Raw genomic sequence first — 19,124 nt, forward strand, 5'->3', positions numbered from 1 at the left:
TCACTTAGTTGCGTATGAAAAAATTTAATTACAAAATAATACAAGTGTTGCTGGAGTCCCAACTGTTCTATACATCTTCACCTCCTCCATGCACATATAAGTATGTGAAGTTGAGCCAGAAAATATTCAGTTACAACCATATTTTACTGTAATAACTCGGCGCGAAGAGAGTAACAATGCCGATAATCTTCTTGCCCTGGTGTAGACATACAGCAGAGCTGTGACGCTGTAATTCTCTTATGCTGTAAACTCACCAGTTGGACTCAGCGTGCCATTATGTTTCAACTAACAGTGTATTACTGTGATACAAACAGGTCACTGCGCCACGAGAAAGAGAGCAAAGAAAAACCTTTCTTCTCCATTTCTTATAGCTCACTTCACAACACCGTTAACAAACTGCCATTTATGAGGTCTGTTTGGCCAGTTATTTCGGTTTCGACTGGTCAGTGTGTGTCTGTGACTGTTACCATGGAAACACAGCTTAGTATGTGGAATGTCAGTAAATAAAAATAAATAAATAAATAAAATCAGAAGTCAATTAAAAGCTAGGTCTCAAGATAAGGTTGAGTATACTCTATTGTTTTCCCTACCAAAGGGAATCTAAATAAAATGTATGTTATTTTCTTAATTTGCTCCTTAAAAGGGAAACTACTGTTTTTTACAACCTGGACCTTATTTCTAGCATAAAATACGATCGTTTACCCACACCATATAACTTTTGTGTCATCTGCACTCCTTCAGGAGATATTTAGATCTGCGTATATCCACATAGTGGGAGTGACTGGGGCACCGAGACGCAGCCTCTAAATAACGCATTATCTGTCGCGAAACTCGTTCATTCCGCCAATATTTTGTTATGATACGCTAGTGCTATTCCCCGTTGAGTCCGGAGTTACCTGTTATCATCATCCGGGGTCTGTAGGTCAATGTACGGACCACGGATGATGTCTTCTGACCTGGACGATGTCGTCTCTGAGCGGCGCGTGCACCCACGACGGTTGGCTTGTTTACCTGTAATTTGCTACTGCTACGGTTCGTCCACAACCTCAGAATCGGAAAAATATTCAGCCATGTTGCAAAAAAATAGCAGTAGTAAATTACAGGTAAACAAGCCGACCGTTGCGGGTGCGCGCACCGCTCAGACATGACATCGTCCAGGTCAGAAGAAGCTGCGTCTCGATGCCCCAGTCACTCCCACTATATGGATATACGCTGATTTAATTATCTCCTGAAGCAGTGCAAATGACACAAAAGTTATATGGGTGAGTAAACAATTGTATTTTATGCTAGAAATAAGGTCCAGGTTGTAAAAAACAGTAGTTCCCCTTTAAGTCTTCATTTCTGTGAACCTGTTTTCCTTTAAACTGACCTAAGAACAAAATGATGACTCTACAGAGAAGTCCAGAATGTTGTGTTTGTAAAACCCAACCCTGCTCTACTTAGCACAAACTACCATGGTTTCAAAATTAGCCCCCATGGCCTAATTGAGTCTTTTATAGTTATACCCCTTCTCTCCAGTTTACCTAACTCAAACACAGCATGCCCAGACACAAGCATGTAAAAAACAAACCCAAACACGCAATATGCTTTCTCTGATGCATGGAGAGATTGTCATAAAGTGATTAATACGAGACTGTGCCGTCCCTGTGATCTGAAATTCCCTAACATTTTCTCTTTGGGCTGGACTCTGCTCTGCTTGCTTGGTTTACTGACACAGAGAATAAGTTAGAGAGGGTTAACAGTTATGTTTAATGTCTGCTGCAAAAGGCTGGTGTACTGGACATGGCATCTAGTTTTAAGTATCGCTTTCATCTTAAACTGGGTAGCATAACAAGTTTAATATAGTATTGGCTTATCTTTTTTCTCCTCCCTCTCTTTTTTCTCTCTTTACAGTATTCACCCAACATGACGATGAGTGTGTGATTTTTTTTTTATTTTATCTTTTATTTTGCTTTTCATCTCCCTTTATCTCCCTTTCCCATCCACCCTGGTGCGTCTTGCATTACCTTCCTCCCTCTTCCCTCCTCCTCCGCCTCCTCCTCTTCGTGGATGGTGTGCTGTGCCACACAGCCCCTGGGGATTCCCCTGGAAGGCAGGACTCCTCTGAAGGCCCCTCATCCCAACGCCTGTAAAATGGTTGTAAGAGCATGAAATGGCCACCAAGCAGCAGGAAGGTCTCCTCTCCAGTTCTCCTCGCCTGCTGGGCCTCATCGAGGGCCTTTGGACAGTGAGAACCCGAACCTGCCCCAAGCCCGCCTCTCTCAAATCCAAAACCTGCCCTCATGGGTGACATTCAGGTCCAATCAAGATGTCCCTCTGCATTCAGCTCCACCCCACCATCACCCCACCTTTATATCATGCTGATCATAAGTCATGAGGGCACGCAGTAGTTGACTGACAAGGGGCCGAAAGCCCTCATTCAAAAACTCTGCGCCTGTGGCAGAAAAATATGAACTAATAATGTTATTTTAGGGCAAGAATGGTTTTCATTAAATGTGTATTTTTTTTTTTTGTTGTTGATGATAATATTATTGTTCTAATTTTCAAAATTGATATTATTTGACTAATGTAGTTATGATTTCCTGTAAAGGGCACATTTTATCTCAGCAGCAGCATCAACAATGACAGAATAAGCACACACTCGAAAAATGCACAATGATTTTCTGTTTACATGATTTTAGGTTATTTGTCGTTTGTCTTGTATTTGTCACGGTCTGTCTCACTTCACATACCTCCTCCTGAAAGCGTCTTCTGAACTCGTGGTTTGTGTCTTTGCCACCTAAATGTTCTCCCTGGTCTTGCAGCGGAAGAGCGAAATGAGTGTCTTCACCTGATGAAGTAGTTTGTGCTGAGGTGTGTCAGATAAAACTAGCCATACAGCTGAAGCGGGGGCTCACTCAGAGCTCCGCTGCCCTCTGGTACAAAGTGTCTGTTGGTGAATAATCCGATGTGTAGCTTTCTTGTCTTAATAAGCAACCCCTCCCTCAACTGTCTATGTTTTTACTGCGAGAAAATGGCTCTGGTGACGTCCTGAGATGATTATCGGGATGGGTGCTGTTTCTAATTCAGTAGCAGACCGAGCGTTTTGTGGATGCTCTCGTCTCTTCTTTTGGATTTGGTCTGGTCTGTAAATACAACATATTTAGCTTGTATTGATGTTGTTTTATTATTTGTTATTTACAAGTTGTCTGTGAATCCTGAAATGTGGTTCGTTCCCCTTTATCGCTACGATTTCAGCCTCACTGTGGATTCGCAAGTGGCGCCGTTTTCCTCCCAGGATTCATTCTGGTCTCACCAGCATCTCCTCTTGGACTCAGAGAGACCGCGGGACCTCTGATGCGCTCATGAAGCCTTTCTTGCTTTGAGTTTGTGTTGAACTCACAGATCCCGTTTGATACACTTTCTAAGCCCAGGGTGAATGATTGTCTCCACAGAGGTTACATCGATGAGTTCCCTGGGATAAAAATGATGCAGATGTCTGGGCGGCTGAAAAAATGCGCCTAAGGATTCAGAGACCATGCAGCCACGTCGGTCTAAAGAAGCGGAACAGTAACAGGAAAGATTTACAGTGGATATATTTCCATTTTGTGGATTGTTTTTATTTTAAATGTATTCAACTGATGAAAAAAAATGAAAGCCCATAGAATCTGCACACTAAGAAAAGCATAGCATCATATTATGCTGTTTAATTTTTGTTTTTTTTCGTATGTTCTGTACTTTTGGCCTGATCAGCTCTCGCTGTCACTGTTTCAAGGGGTATAAATAATCTCTCGTGGCACCACACAGCAACACTTACATCGCAGCTGTGTTCAAACCAACAATAACAAACATTGTAGCCTCCATGGGGGATGGTGACGTACCTATTCCTGATATCAATGTGAACATATTGTACCCAGAATTCAACAGGGACATCTCCAGGCAGGGTTTGGCTAATGGTGGCCTGGGAGTCACTCTCTCCGGTGTTCCTTCTACGTAGTGACACACGCCTCCCTTCTTTCCTCCAGTCCCGACCCAACCCCCACCCTTTAATTTCCTTTTTTTTGTAAATACTGTATAATGCATTTTGATATCATTGACATGTTTTGATATGTCAGTCACTACCAATGAATACAGCTGAAAGTAAATTATAAATAAAACTGTCCATGTTTTTCATAGAGAAAGGATGCGCTGACGATGTGGCTCATGTGGCAAAATTTATAGAATACAGTAAACGTTGCTAAATGTATAGATTACAGTAACACTTAATGCAGACCGTGCGCTGAAGGCTTGTATGGTATGGTGGGGAGGACGGGACAGAGAGAGGACAGGACAGAGAGAAGCAAACCAGCTGTGGCGTCCTCACTCTGCCCTTGACTCCTTAAGTTTCTGTTCAAAGTTACTGTTGATTTGAAAAACCGTGTGAATAATTTTTCCAAAGGGCATCTTCTCACAAAACATGTGACCTCACATTGCAGTTTTTAATATGAAGGATTTTTATCGATTTAAAGAAAAAAAATTAAAAAGGAAAAAATACTTACGAAAACCTCATTTTAAGTGTAGATCAAAAAGTAATAGCTATGGGGAAAAACTGTGTCCTTTGCTATTCGCTCCTGTAATAGCGTTGTATAGTTTGAAGCTCTCTCACTGATCCTCTCTCAGTCCTCTGTGTATATCGATCGTTGGCCATCTCTGTACTTCTATTGTGATGTATAATACTGTACCATTAGGGAGATTTGCTGGTTGGGCGGGGTGGTTATATTGAGTCGGGGAGGGGTGGGGATTCAAGGGAAGGGGATATTAATGATTCTCCTGTACCATTCATGGTCCTCTCTGATGACACGGCAGTATTCAATATGAAGCAGTCTGTCTCTTGGGTTTGCTTTGTATTTCATGGTAGGATAGTTCAGAATCTTGTCTTAGGGACTTAGGTGTCTTGTGTAGGTAATAAAGATGTTCTTTGTATGTTTCTTTATATTGTAAAGTTTCTTTAGACTGAAAGAAAACAGATAATTTGCTTATCAAAAAAGAAACAATGCATCAATAATAAATGTCATTTGATTTTTCCTTGGTGTTTCCTTGAATCTTCTTCCATCTCTTATTAAACTTTCAATCTCAGTCTTATGCTTTAGATTGTAGAGTCAGTGTAGTCTAATACACATAGTGGAGACATCCTTTTAAAAATGTTCATAAATTTGTGTGTTTTCCGTCAGCTGTTTAAGATTTCTCAAATTCTTTTTCAATAAAATCCGCCTTGCTTGATCAGATAAACCCATCCTTAAGGTGAAAGCCTGCGTCAAAGGTACGTGGAGGGCAGTGGTTAATTTACAAACATCCTGTATATGATTAGTAAGGATCGTAATGCACTAGGTTAGGTTTTAACTTTTAATTGCTCTGTCGTAACTACTTGCGTTAAGACTGAACCTTTGAGCACACCTTTAAAATCACAAATTATTAATGTTTAATAGAGGCTATGTGAAACAGTTTTATCGGTTTTGGTTAAGGCTATAACATTACACTGTAATTATACCACAAATAAATTCTGAAGACATTTCGTAACTGTATGTCCTGCTTTGGACATTTAAGTGCTGAATCATTTATAAAAACAATTTTTGTGCATAAATGTCAGATTAAAGGTCTTGATTCGGCTATATTTCTGCTACTATGTGCTTTTAAATTGAGACAGTGCTTAACAGCAGTCCTCCGGATGCCTGTGAGGTAAACATTAATATGCATTAAAATGTGCAACAGACGAGCAGGAGCCGCAGGATCTCAAGGTTAACAGGAAGCAGCTTGTTGGAGATGTGTAAGAGTCCGCGACGAAGTCAGTTTGATGTTGTATATGCACCAGCTCACGCGCTCTCCATTGGCGTCCCGTTCACCAACAGCAAGCTGACTTCACCTCTGTGGGCTGACGGGAGATTGCTCAGGACCAAAACAAGGCTCCTCATTGATATTATTTGAAGGTAAACTACGACTGTTTAGATAAAACTATGTATTACACATGGCATTCAGTTTACGCCACAGCATCTGGAATATATATCTGCAGTGGTTAATGTCAAGACAAGATATAAACATTCACTTAATGTTCACTAACAGTTACTAGCTAGCTAGCTAGCTAGCTAGAGTTGAGCTAATGCTGTTTTGCTAACGCCAAACCATTTTACCGGCTAACGTTTGTTAGCAGTTGACGGCTAGCCGCTCTAGGACATAACAGTTGTTAGAAACTTCTGGAAACGCGTGGCGAGCATTACAGTTGTAGCTCAGGTAGCTTTGAGGTGTAATTGCAGTTGTATAAATAATACAAATAATGACCGTTATAGTTCTGGCTAGCTTCGGATAGCAGTCGTTTTCATTTAGATGTTAGCATCATACAGTTATTAGCTGGGTAATGTCATATTGATGCTAGCAGTGGATGAAATTTTGAAGACTGATTTTGGGCTTTTGCTAATCATGATTTTGGTTGATTTTTTTTTGGTTTTGGTATATAAGAATTAATTCAGGGCTCGTTTTTAAAAGCTATCTATATATGTTTGTTTTATTCTGTCACAGAGCTCAACCACTGAGTGAAAAAGAGGAGACTATGGACGCGTCAGATAACTATGACAGCCTGCCATCCGCAAAGAAGACTGGACAGACCTCGTTGCTGGACAGCGGGGAAGACTTTGAGGTTTTAGATGAAGAAGACATTGACGACGATGACCCCCCTCCTCTGGAAGACGCTGGGGGCGGGAAGGGGAAAAATGCTCATCAGTCAGAAGAGAGAAATGAAGATCCTGATCCTCCAGGTCAAGTCGACGAGTGGCTGGATGTTTTAGGTATTTTACAAATGCACCTTTACATGACAGATAGTCGATACACCGATCAGCCGTAAGATTTTGACCACCAGGTCATAGTCACTGGTGGGTAAATACCACAGGTGATCTCATTATCGTGGTGGTCAGTCTGTGGGATATATTTGGCAGCAAGTTGAACATGTTGTCCTCAAAGATGATGTTGATGTTAAAAGAAGGAAAACTGGACAACTGGAAGGATTCTAGCGACTTTAAAAAGGGCCAATGTGTGAGAGTTAGATGACTGGCTTAAAAGGTCTCCAAAACTTCAGCTCTTGTAGGAAGGAAAGACAGTGAACCAGCAACAGTGTCATGGACAGACAAGGCTCACTGATGCACATGTGATCTGCAGCTGAAATTGCTGCAAACGTTAATGCTGCTTCTGATGGAGAGGTGTCAGAACAGACCGTGCATCACAGTTTGTTTTGTATGAATGCCCGTGCTTACCCCTGTCACCTACTGGAAGCAGCTACAACGAGCACATGAGCATCAACACTAGGCCGTGGATGAATGGAAGAACGTGGCCTGGTCTAATGTACCACATGGATGCCCACCTCTCTATGCATCGCTTAACATTAGAGATGCACCGATTACAATTTTCCCGGCCGATACCGATTTTAGCCGATTCCGATTTCATTTTTTCTAACCACTTTACAACACACACAAAGATTTATTTTCTCTTCTTTAATAGAATATTAATATTATCTTTTCTTTAATAGAACGTTTTTTGAACAGATAATCGCTATCACTATAAATATAGAACTATATAAATTACTCCTGGTGTGGGGGGAAAAAAATATGTAATATTTGAGTTACATAAAAGCCTTTTTTTTGTTTTCTTCCTAATTGTCCTTGAAATAGTGGTCAAGAAACCCCCCCCAACACAAAAATGGTTTGGCCACTGATCACAATTTGATGTTGCCGTTTGATTTGAAGTTCAGTACGCTCAAAATGTCCGGTCAGCATAAGTCTGGTGCTCAGAAAAGGAAAGAAAAGAGAAGAAGAGAAGAAAATAGAGGCCTTAAAGATTTTCTTAACAAATATTTAAAAAAAGGTGGTGACGGTGAAGCTGGGACTAGTAAAGTGAACGTAGGTTAGAAACAGCGCAGCCAACGTTTACCAGCCTTGTAACGTGACCTTACAGGCTAGCTCTAATGTTAACGTCCATTAGCTTGTATAAAAGCCCGACACAACACGTTATCTTTGACAGAAGCAGTTGAGTTTGGTAGCTCCGTCAGAGAGGATGAGAGATCCAGCTGCAGTCAGGTGACAGCGAGAGTGATGCGGGAGGGGCCCGCTGTCTCGGAGCGGAGGGACAGAGTCAGGCTACCGGTGAGAGAAGAGAGAGAAGTTCGTCTAAGATTATCTCGTCCCGGGCCCAGGCAAGACTGTCAGCTGGCCTGTGTGTGATGCTGATGTTGTGCGATGTAAATGCGAGTGCATTTGACCGGCAAAAAATCGGCATATGTCAGACTGACCGGCCGGTCTCCGGTCATGGCCGATCACGTGAAAATCGGCCGATTCCGGTCACCAGCCGATAAATCGGTGCATCTCTACTTAACATATGATGCCAGGATGCAAGGAATAACCCCTGACACTGCCACGGTGGTGTGCTTATTTTGCAACAGTGTCCAGATTGTGTTAGTTATCATAGTAACATTCACATAAATGCCAGGACCAGGGTCATGATCATTTTTGTTGTTGTGGTTGATAGGTAGATATTACTGCAGAATGATTTACTGTAGCAATATTAATATCCACAATCCACACACTGTATACCACAATACCATTCACAAGGTGAAAAAGTGTGTCCGTACACACTTTTGCCTTTTACCCCACGGTCACTGGAGCGTAATCGGTGCTACAACTGAAATTAATGTGTGTCTTCAGGCAATGACCAGCTGAAGAAAAAAGTCCTGGAAGCAGGGCGAGGGCGAGACAGTCGACCACAGAAAGGACAGAATGTAAAGATTCATCTTAAAACATACCTGAAGGACGGGACGATTGTAGAGGAGCAAAGTGACCTCTCCTTCACTCTGGGAGATGGTGACGTCATCCAGGTATAACCTTGTTTCTAAGACATGGAAAACATGTATGCAGGAAAATATGATTTAATAGCCACTTACATTGTAGATATCTGTTACTGACTGCAGAGACATTTTTCTCATTCTAGGCCCTGGATTTGACGGTGCAGCTCATGGAAATGGGAGAGAAGGCACTCATCCAGACTGATGCAAAATACGCATATGGTGCCCGGGGAAGGTATGACATGATTCGTGTGTGTAATCCAGAGTAATGTCTCTTAGGTTCCTTAATTCCTAAACATAGCAGTGTTTCTTCTCCTCTCCAGTGCTGAACCCCAGATTCCCCCAAACGCTGAGCTGTCCCTAGAAGTGGAGTTGCTGGACGCTACAGACGCTCCAGACCTGGAGCTGCTGCCTCCTGTAGAAAAGATTGCCTTGGCCGGTCATAAGAGGGAGAGGGGCAATGTCCATTATCAGCGTGGGGACTACGCTTTTGCTGTCAACTCCTACAGCATTGCCCTGCAGATAACAGAGTCTAGTTCTAAAGGTAAAATGCATGGCAGGGAGTCAGCGTTATACTAGTAGGGTTGTTCTGTCTAGTAGTGCTTACTTTGATTTTGCATTTTTGTAAGTTTTAGGCCTCGTCCACACGTACGAAAACGATCTTTTCCCTCTCCGTTTTCGATCATCGTTTCAAGAAATATCCGCGTCCACACGGGTCCGTTTCAGCACGACCGAAAACGCTACTTCATATTCCAGGCCTATAGGTGGCGCTGTTTCAGTTTCAGAAATTCACCAAAAACGGAGAGGAAGAGGCGGAGCATGCGCACAAATCTTGAGCGCTGTTTACAAATCGCCTTTTTTGCTCAGCGTGGTGGCACAGGAGCATGATATTTTGCCCTAGTAACCCTAATAGGCTCAATATCTTCTCCAGCAGGAAAACTAGCATGTAGTCCGCCATTGTTGTTGATGTTGTTACGAGACGTCTCGCGGGATGTGGAAGGCTGCTCGGGAGTGTGGCGATGACGTCATCGTTTTCCCCGTTTTCGCCGTCCACATGAAAACGCAAGAGCTGCGTTTGCGAATTTCTCCACCCTGGGACCCGTTTTCAGAAAAGTGCGTTTTAGGGCTATGGGTTTACAGGATACGTGTGGACGAAAGGCCAAAACGATGAAAAACTTCTGCGTTTCGGCGTTTCCGTGTGGACGGGCCCTTAGATTTAGCCTCAAAACAACTGTATTTCGAAATATAAATAATAATATTCTCTTTGATTGTCACTAGTGCCATAATTACAATGATATGCATTTGGATGGTATAACTATTGAGTATGTGACCTTTTTACTAGTTTTTGTTTATTTGTTGTGTCTTCTGTGACAGTTGACATTACCCCTGAGGAGGAGAATGAGCTGATGGACGTGAAAGTGAAGTGTCTAAACAACATGGCTGCTTCTCAGCTGAAACTGGACCACTATGATGCCGCACTCAAATCTTGTGTCTCAGCACTTGCACACCAGCCAGAAAACATAAAAGCACTTTTCCGCATGGGCAAGGTATGCATTGTTCAGTTTCTTTCAGTTTGTCCCTGTAAGGTTCAGTATCTTATGAGTTTTGTGTTCTCGCCTTAGGTACTGGCCTTGCAAGGTGAATACACAGAAGCTATTCAAACATTGAGGAAAGCGCTGAAGCTGGAACCGAGCAACAAGGTACTTTTGACCTCATCTCACTATTTGTTTAGTAAACTGCATCTTTATAGAGAAATGGCAGCCTCCTCTTTTGGCCAGTAGATGGTGCTATAGGGTAAATCATCACACAGCCAGGTGAACTGCTGATTCATCATTTCAGAGGATCTGTTTTCATGTTGTTGCTGTAAATAGGTTCGCCCTGCACCCCAGCCATATCTAATGCCTAGCCGCTGTTTCTGCTCTCTCGCTTGTACAACTGGGTACATGTGGTTCTTTGGCTACACAAGGCCATTTGACAGTACTCGGCTAATTGTGTGGGCTTCTTGGATCAGCTGCAGCACCATGGTACTCATGCCCAGAACGCCCCACTTCAGTCCTACACCAATCTGTCAGACAGCACATGGCCTGCACACCACTTTTCAGGCAACACATAAAATCTAAATTAAATGTACTGTTGCCTTTTGTAACAGTATATCTTAGCTGAAGTAGGCGTGTAGTTGGAAATCTGAAGTATCTCTGCATATATTGAGTAAAGAGGTATTTGCACCAAAGCTCCCTTTTGCGTGGGTGAGTTGTGTCATTTCATGATTGATTCCCTAGTGTGTATTTAAAGTGGTGTGTGTCAACACATATTGAATTAGTGCCCGATTTGTTGTTTTCATGTTAAAATAGTTTTGTTTCTAAGTTTTATAACAATGAAAAAACTCCCTAAATAACCCAATGTTCTAACAGCAGGAGCAGTGGGTGTGCTTCAGTGACAATACTGGGACGCTCTCATTATAATCAATGAGGCGGTCTTAAACAGGCGAGGGCGTCATGAAGTGACAAGATGACGCACTATCGTTCCCTTCTCCAGGCATTGACAGACTGCCTGCATTTTTTACACTCGTGTCAGCTCTGGACGCCCTCTGTCTTAAAATCAAATGGGTGAAAGAAGATTTATTTGTCTGTGGTTTGTTTATTTTTTTGCAACGACGTGCAGACTTGACAGTTCCAGATTAGACAGCCTCCATCTGGACAGTATTTGGACACACACTTCCTGTCAGGACAAGAGGTTGCATGTTTGTTTAGCCTAGGCAAGTTGTGTCATTTTTGTCTCTCTAGTGGGTAGTTAATTGTACTAAAGTCGTGGCAACTCATCGTTACTGGTCACGCAGTCTCTCCGCTCCCCACGTATCATCACGGGTAGACTGCACTTAAATATAAATTAATTGAATTAATTGCTGTGAACTCGATGTAATGATGCTCTGTCAGTCTTTCAGAAATGCTTTTACTAAGCATAAACATTTTTTGACTGAAAACATTGCTTTGCTTAGTCACTCACCATCTTTAAGAGCAACGATGTGACTCAGATCTGAGACTGTGCTGGAACAATAACTACACCCATATCCTGGAATAATTGTGTGGACATGTGGGCTAAATGGCAGGGCAACTTTGTGATGCAATCCTGTGATTTCATGGGAGACAACAAAGAATGGCATGGCATTTTATCCGGCGTTGAATTATGTTGAGGTTTTAAAAAAATATCTTCATCCAGATATTTTCCAGTATAATCAAAGGCAATAATTTGGCTGTGTCCCTCTTTAAAAGCCTTTTTTGTTCTTTCCAGACAGCACAGTGACCACTTGTGTCTGTTGGTGTGAGGTTGTTGTCATCCTGACACATTTATTATCAAGGAAATCAGTCTTGGGTTGTTATACAGTAGCACTACTTTGTTTCCTGCATGTCCGGATGGCAACGTTGGTAGATTAAAGAGGGTTTTTCACATTTTGGACTGGTGTCTCTCCCGTACAGACAATCCATGCAGAGCTCTCCAAGCTGGTGAAGAAGCACTCGGAGCAGAGGGGTGCAGAGCAGGCCATGTATAAGAAGATGCTGGGCAACCCCTCTAGCAGTAGCAGCACGCAGAAACACCGGGCCAAGTCTTCTTGGGTGAGACGGTCATTTCTTAGACAACATGTTAAAAAAAAACAATGCTCATACAATTTTATTAATTCTATTTGAGTGATGTGTCATTTGTAATTATTAGGAAATAAGAGTAATGTGTGGATATTTTATGTCAGATAAATATCTTGCTGTTGAGGTATTTACCATGTCGTGATATTATTCAGCCTAATTAACAGGAGCTAACCCTAACCCTCTCTCCTTTTATTTCCCCAGGGTCTCAGTTGGAAGTGGCTGTTTGGTGCCACTGCAGTAGCCATCGGCGGTGTAGCTTTATCCGTTGTCATAGCTGCTAGAAATTGAAGCGAACCTGTAGTAATGGCCTGACCGCTACCATGCTATGGGAGAGCCTAAACACGGAAACACAACTGGCGCTGCCTTCTGACCTTTCGTCAAAGACGGTGAAAATGTCAGTCGGTCAGTTGCCTCTTCACTGTGGCTCTCTTTTCTCTGCTATGTTTGAGAACTATATGTGACAAATGATAAATCATCAATAACTGCAGATGGGAAATGCATTTCCAAACTTGCAAATGCATATCTATCACATTGCCAGACGTGTTTCTTTTGCTGCCATTGTTCTTTGTCTTTGGTAGTTGGTGAAAACTGATTATTGGAGCTTTGAAATGAAAGATTATTGAAAATAGATTCAGATAGGAGCATTTTCTTTTCTTATTTAAAAATAGCTATTGTGATATGGTCCTATGATTACCCTGTAGTTTTAAAGCCTCAGGTTGCTCAGTTAAATTAATATTTATTATCCCTGAGACGTGATTTCACTTAGAGATGGCTAGTTAGCCTGGTGTGTGTGCGCGTTCCCTTTCGCTCTTTATATAGACACAGGTACACTAAATCACCAGAGATAGAAACTCTTGTTTAAAGTGTTGCGACAAAACAGTCCTTCTAGATTTTCTACCTTACTTATAATGTCCGCTTTTTCTTTAGTTTATATAATGTCCATTCCAACGTGTATATGCTGAACTTTATGTAAAGACTAATATTGTGTCCATGTATGGAGGATAAAAAGTCTAAGAAACCCCTCATAACATACTGCAGCATTTGGACACTCAACACGAATGGTAGTGTACACTAAAATTACACGGTACATGACTGGGACTACAATTTAAAGATGAAAGATATCTTCATTCATGGTCAGGATGCATACACACTTTAAATCATCAGCTATTGTAGATAGACTGTACTTTCTTTTGAGATGCAGCTATTACCTTTAACGCCAGGGCAGAGAACAGTACCTGGTTTGGCGGGGCGTGAAGGAGAGTTTATTTTTCCGATTTCAGTAAATTACAGTTCAATTTTTGATGATAATGACCAAATGTTGAAGGGTGAACCTCAAAACTACAATGTTGAATGTGTTTTTTCTTCCTTTGCCTGGTGAAGTTTCCTTTATATTGTGTTAACTTTAGGTGTTTATTTATTCGCCCCGTTCTTGACCTTTACTTTCTCATACTGCATACTGTAAATGTGACTGCACCAAATCTGTGGCTTTTTCAGAGTAGTTGCGTAAGGATTTGCTGACAAACAAAGAAAGTGATCGGAAAACATTCCTTGCATCCACTGCATTTGTTAATTTTGTATTCATCACAATAAAATATGCCTCTTATCAAACCAGTTTACTTTTTGTGTCACATATTTGTTTTGTGTCTCGTGAGCAGTTTTCAAGTAATTAATCTGATGCTCCTGGTCCACCAGCAATCACAGATACTCTGCTGTATTTTTTGGTTCATAACAGAGTTGATCAGTAATGTCTGTACTACGGAGGCATCCATCCATAATATTTGTACAGCGGCTGTCTTCAGAGAAATAACAGCCACAGACATCTCTTAAATATTAAGCATTTCCCCCTTTTAGATGTGTTTACAGCTGGACATTCCCAGGCTTTCTGGATATCCCCAAGCTGTTGTGTTTATTTCCTTCCTCCAGTCGTTGACGTACCGCTGACGTGATCAGATGACCTATCATTTCCCTGTTCTTACGCATCATTGAGGGAAATGCTGGTTAACTACATGCTGCGAGGAATGTATACTTTGTCAGACATTTCACAAATTGCATAAATAAATAAAAAGAAGAATACATTAAAAAAAAATATTCTACTATGAAGTTGGTTTAAATATAAGTAGTAAAAGTCGACAATTAAAAGTCAACAAATGTATCACAGCATAAGAGTAAGCTGTTACAATAACATTTCATTGTGACGCGTGTGCTCCGGTGTAAATGTATTTTTTATTTATATTAAACATGTGACTATATAGGGCTTCATTGCTGCCCGGTGACTCCATCGTCAGTGACCGGTCATTGAATATTCATTGAAAAGCAACGGGAGTTCTCGGTTTACGACAGAGTGCGTCCGTGCGCGTGGTGGGAACGGTAGCAAGATGGCGGCGCTGAAGGAGGAGCAGTGCTACGGACTGTCCTGTGGAAGAGTGAGCAACGGCAGCAATGTCTCCGTCTTTCACGTTAAACTCACTGACAGCGCGCTGAGAGCGTTTGAGGGCTACCAAAGCGGCAAGGTAAGTGGACTCTTTCGACCGCCGCGACATTTCGGTTTGCGACTGAAGTCCGTGCTGGCGGCTGTGACAGGCAGAGTGAGGTCAGTCCCTGCTCCGTCTGCTGCTGCTTCTGCTGCTTCTGCTGCTTCTGCTGCCTTCGTGCTGCGATACCCAGCCTCGGCAGGCTGTTCTGGTTGGGCTTGAGAAGTGTAATAGTTGAGCCGGTCCTGCCAGGCAGACTGATGTAGGGTGTGTGTAGCCTCCCAGCTACACCCAGACTCCACACCGACTGTTGAACGCCGCACTCGGGCATCGATCAATCTCGGTGATCCTGGATAAAGCCGTTTGTTGTATTTCGTCGCGTTAGTGTGCTTGTTTTCAACTGGCGCAACAGTTTTTAACTTGATAACTTGTTCTGCTAAAATAGACGAGTCTTAACTGAAAAAGCTGGAGCGACTCGTGTTATGAACAGATGTTTCCAGAAACTTTGTTAAGCTGTCAAAAAATGTTTTGGGCAAACGCTGCTAGCTGAACTAGCCAACAACAACAACTACCCACACATAATGGTAACTGCTACTGTTGGAAATACAAGCCTCGTCTTCTCAGTCTTGGAAGTTTTCTGATCTGAGCGAGAGCCTAGCTTCATGACAACAGCTTCATGGATATGTTGGAAAAGTACCCGGTATTCATGCGAAAGATTTAATTTCCCAACCCCCTTCGCTGCCAGTAAAAGGCTCATGTTCGCCTCGCAGCATTTAAATCTTCTCCCAAGTTGTTAAACACTAAGGTTGAACCCATTTCTTCGTCGGCGCACTGGTTTTTAAATAAGAGTCTGCAAGGGCCTGCTGTCTGAAATGTCTCTTCTTGCTGGCTTGGCTTTAAGTCTGCTGGTGGCCGTCTAACGTTTCAGCTTCTATAAATATTTGACAGGGAAAACCTGGCAGGCCATGAGGAAAGGGCCTTATCTCCAGCTTCAGTGGCAGTGTAAAGCAGGACTGCAGCCGATAAGCCAGAACAATCAAATTGTGACAGGTGATTGGGTGACTACTAGTTGTAGGAAGGGTGTTACTCCTCACTGGACACACGAAAGAAATTGTCATGCAGGAGAATCACCCAACTCTTAAAGATATGTTGCTACGGTAGTCGCATCAGCAAAGAAAGAATCCAGTTGCTGACGTTTGTTGAGGAGATTTACTATTTAGATACACCAACATTAAAACCACAGACAGGAGAAGTAAATAACATGAACCATCTTGTGACAATACAATGTTCTGCTGGGAAACGTTTGGACCTGGAATTAATGTGGATGTTACTTAGACATGTACCACCCACCTAGACCAGACGAGGCACCCCCACCCCATAGCAATGACACTCCTTGATGGCAGCAGGCACCCCCAGCAGGATGCAGCCTGACGCAGGCACACACACACAAAAAACAGTTTAGAAGCAACTCAAAAAAACAGCACAAGGTGTTGACCTGGCCTCCAAATTCATTAGATCCCATACTGAACAAGTATCTGTGAGATGAACTGGAACAAGCCTGACCCACAGAGGCCCCTCCCTTCAACCCATAGCACCCAAATGCCCCGACTAATAACATTCTGTTGCCAGACACGACAGGACACCCTCAGAACGCTTATGTCCATTCTCGGATGAGTCACAGCTGTTTGGGAGGCACAAGGGAGACCTACACAATATTAGGAAGGTGGTCATAATGTTAAGCCTGATTGGTTTATGTAGACTGTTCTCATATTTGGTTTCTGCAATGAACAGCGTTTGTTTAAGTTGCCAAATTCTTTTGTACGTTTCAGAAGGAAATGTAGTCATTTTATGCATTAAAACAAGAGCCGGTAGTGCTGCCTCATCCGACGTTTTCCATCACCCAAAACATATCCTTGATTTGACAGGTCTTACATTGCTTTTAACAAATTCTCACTATCACAAAGTTTCAGGTAAAATTAAAAATACAGCAGCAAACTGCATCCAAATAAAGTGGGCATGCTGCACATAAACGTAGCAACAGAGCATACAGCTAAGATGCGCTTTTCTTAGGTACTGCCCCTTGTACAGACATGCAGACTTACTCACCCTTACTCTTATCGTAGTTTGACAGGTCTTGAGTAGTATTGTGTGTACGCTATAGAAGCGACAGCTTGTGGTGCGGCTTCAGATCAGTATAATGATAAATTAGGTGCTGTATCATTTTTCCGATGTACCATCTAAGCTGGAACCACTGTTGAAAAGCATTTGGGTTTCTGGTGTGTAAGGTATCTCCATGAGAAAAGACAATCCTTCATTGATTCCACTATGGGGGAATTTGCAGTTCTACAGCAAGGGAGGAGATGTACATACAGTACAGTATAAATAAATAAGTATCACTATAGTCAGCAGTTCAGGAGATCTCAGTTTGTGTTAGGACAGACTACTAGTAAAATGTGACAGTACTTTGTCTTTTATTAGAGTTGCGATGACACAGAAACACTAATTGTGTCAAGTTTTGCTTCAGCGCAGTTACAGCAGCTTCACATGATTACAGATGATGAGTATGTTAAACCAGTTGTAGTCATGCATAGGTGTGCTGTATGTCTAAATGTATTTCACTGCATTCTACTTGACGGGTGACGTGAATAACATTAATTATGCTGTTAAAATGCACCTGCTAAGGAGTGGGATATATCGGGCAACAAGCGAGTTCTTGATGTTTCTTTGCCCAGGAAAATGGGCAAGAATGAGGATCTGACCAACTTGTGACAAATCCATGCTGTGCTAGCTAGATTATTAGGTCAAAACGTCCAAATGGTAGCGGTACGCACCACAAAAAGCGGTTCAACAAAGCACAGCTGGTGAACTGGCAGCAGGGTCATGGGTGCTCTAGGCTTACTGTTGGGCATGGAGAGCAAAAGCTGGCCCCTGTGATCTGGTTCAACAGGGAAAAAATAAATAAAAAAATACAAATTGATGAAAGCTTTAATGCTGGCAACGGTGAGATGCACCGTTTGTCAGAACATACAGCAATTTGGCAATTTTCTGCTCGGAAACGTTGAGTCCTGACATCCACGTGGCTGCTTCTTTGACACGTACCAGCGACCTAAACATTGCTGCTTTGCACATACACCCTATATTCCCTGATGGCAGTGGTCTCTTTCAGCAGGATAATGCACACTGCAAAACTTGTTCAGAACCTAATGAAGAATTCAAGCTGCTGACTTGGCTTCCAAATTCCTCAAATCTCAATCCGATTAAGCATCTTGGGACCTAATTCCTCAGGGCACATTCAGAGGTCTTGCTGACCCCATGCGTCAACGGGTTAGATCTATTTTGGTGGCATGTGTGGGACCAACACAGCATTATGCAGGCGGATTTAATAATGTGGCTGATCGGTGTGTGTTACATAAACGAGAGCGTACAACTTTGAATATTTAAAGTACCATGTTGAAATTCAGACCAGCCGTTGAAGAACGACATTATGACCAGTGCAAAAAGATAAAGACTCTCGACTAATGCAGCCCACATTTCTACGAACACCCACAGGCAAAGACTTCTTCTTACATGAATTCAGTTAAATTTAGTTTTGTGCAGTTCAGATCGCATTCTTTGGTGTAGAGAGTCAAATTACTCAATTTAACCATAGTTAATTAGAAAGAAAATGAAGGTCTTATTATTGTAACACATGTCACCAATCCAACACAAGCAGATATTGCTTTCAGTGTAGACTTTAAGGGCAGCTGAGTGCCTTGGGCTTCCTCATAATTCAGGCTCTGGATGCCACCCAACAGCAGACATGTGCTGGGGGTGAAGAGGAAGCGAAGTAAACTTTTAATTATCATCTTAAAGTCACTACATGCATTCCACATTGTGGCAGAACTAGAAATTCTTAAGGCTTACTGGTCACATTCCAGTGCAAGCTAACCAAATGGCAAATGTTGTCGCATTGTGCAGCGATCATCAGGCAGCAGCAGTTCAGTGTGTTGACTGCTTCCTGTATGAGACGTGAGTGTCAGCTGGGTTGCTCTGTTGGTACATCTGAGGACAGAGTGAACTGGAGCTCCTGCTGTGGGACTGGCAGCCCAGAGACTCACTTTTCCCTTTTTTTTTTTTTTTTTTTTACTGGTTGTGACATAAGCAAGGAAATGAGTAAGGCAACTGAGCGTCATCAAGCTG

The 19,124-nt window shown here is 42.3% G+C and overlaps 3 protein-coding genes across 4 annotated transcripts in view; all 3 read left to right on the plus strand.

Moving 5' to 3' along the window:
- The window catches only part of ssbp4 (single stranded DNA binding protein 4), an 80,539-nt gene extending 75,497 nt beyond the window's left edge, over positions 1-5,042 (plus strand). Inside the window, exon 17 of one of the 2 annotated variants that reach the window (XM_084548391.1) lies at positions 1,894-5,042. In XM_084548391.1, coding sequence (XP_084404517.1) covers positions 1,894-1,923 — 30 coding nt within the window. In that variant the 3' untranslated portion in view covers positions 1,924-5,042. The remainder of the gene's footprint in view (positions 1-1,893) is intronic. The other variant, XM_084548390.1, reaches the window with a different exon arrangement.
- A 496-nt stretch (positions 5,043-5,538) lies between these two features.
- On the plus strand, positions 5,539-14,075 carry fkbp8 (FKBP prolyl isomerase 8). The gene is made up of 9 exons (XM_084549126.1): positions 5,539-5,942; positions 6,529-6,794; positions 8,700-8,869; positions 8,983-9,071; positions 9,160-9,380; positions 10,211-10,383; positions 10,459-10,536; positions 12,310-12,447; positions 12,676-14,075. The coding sequence occupies exons 2-9, from the start codon at positions 6,560-6,562 to the stop codon at positions 12,760-12,762; spliced, it is 1,191 nt and encodes a 396-aa protein (XP_084405252.1). The 5' UTR covers positions 5,539-5,942; positions 6,529-6,559; the 3' UTR covers positions 12,763-14,075.
- Positions 14,076-14,709: 634 nt separating this feature from the next.
- ell (elongation factor RNA polymerase II) overlaps positions 14,710-19,124 on the plus strand; it is a 32,838-nt gene continuing 28,423 nt past the window's right edge. The window contains exon 1 of the mRNA XM_084549124.1: positions 14,710-14,984. Coding sequence (XP_084405250.1) covers positions 14,850-14,984 — 135 coding nt within the window. The 5' untranslated portion in view covers positions 14,710-14,849. The remainder of the gene's footprint in view (positions 14,985-19,124) is intronic.

The sequence above is a fragment of the Chelon labrosus genome (assembly GCF_963514085.1).
Source record: "Chelon labrosus genome assembly, chromosome: 7".
Taxonomy (NCBI): Eukaryota; Metazoa; Chordata; class Actinopteri; order Mugiliformes; family Mugilidae; genus Chelon; species Chelon labrosus.

What these genes read in the sequence shown, in the direction of transcription:
- fkbp8 (XM_084549126.1), top strand. Translation starts at nt 6,560, where the DNA reads ATGGACGCGTCAGATAACTATGACAGCCTGCCATCCGCAAAGAAGACT. An exon ending in CGAGTGGCTGGATGTTTTAG is followed by an intron (nt 6,795 to 8,699) that starts GTATTTTACAAA and finishes GTGTGTCTTCAG; the next exon opens with GCAATGACCAGCTGAAGAAA. An exon ending in GCATATGGTGCCCGGGGAAG is followed by an intron (nt 9,072 to 9,159) that starts GTATGACATGAT and finishes TCTCCTCTCCAG; the next exon opens with TGCTGAACCCCAGATTCCCC.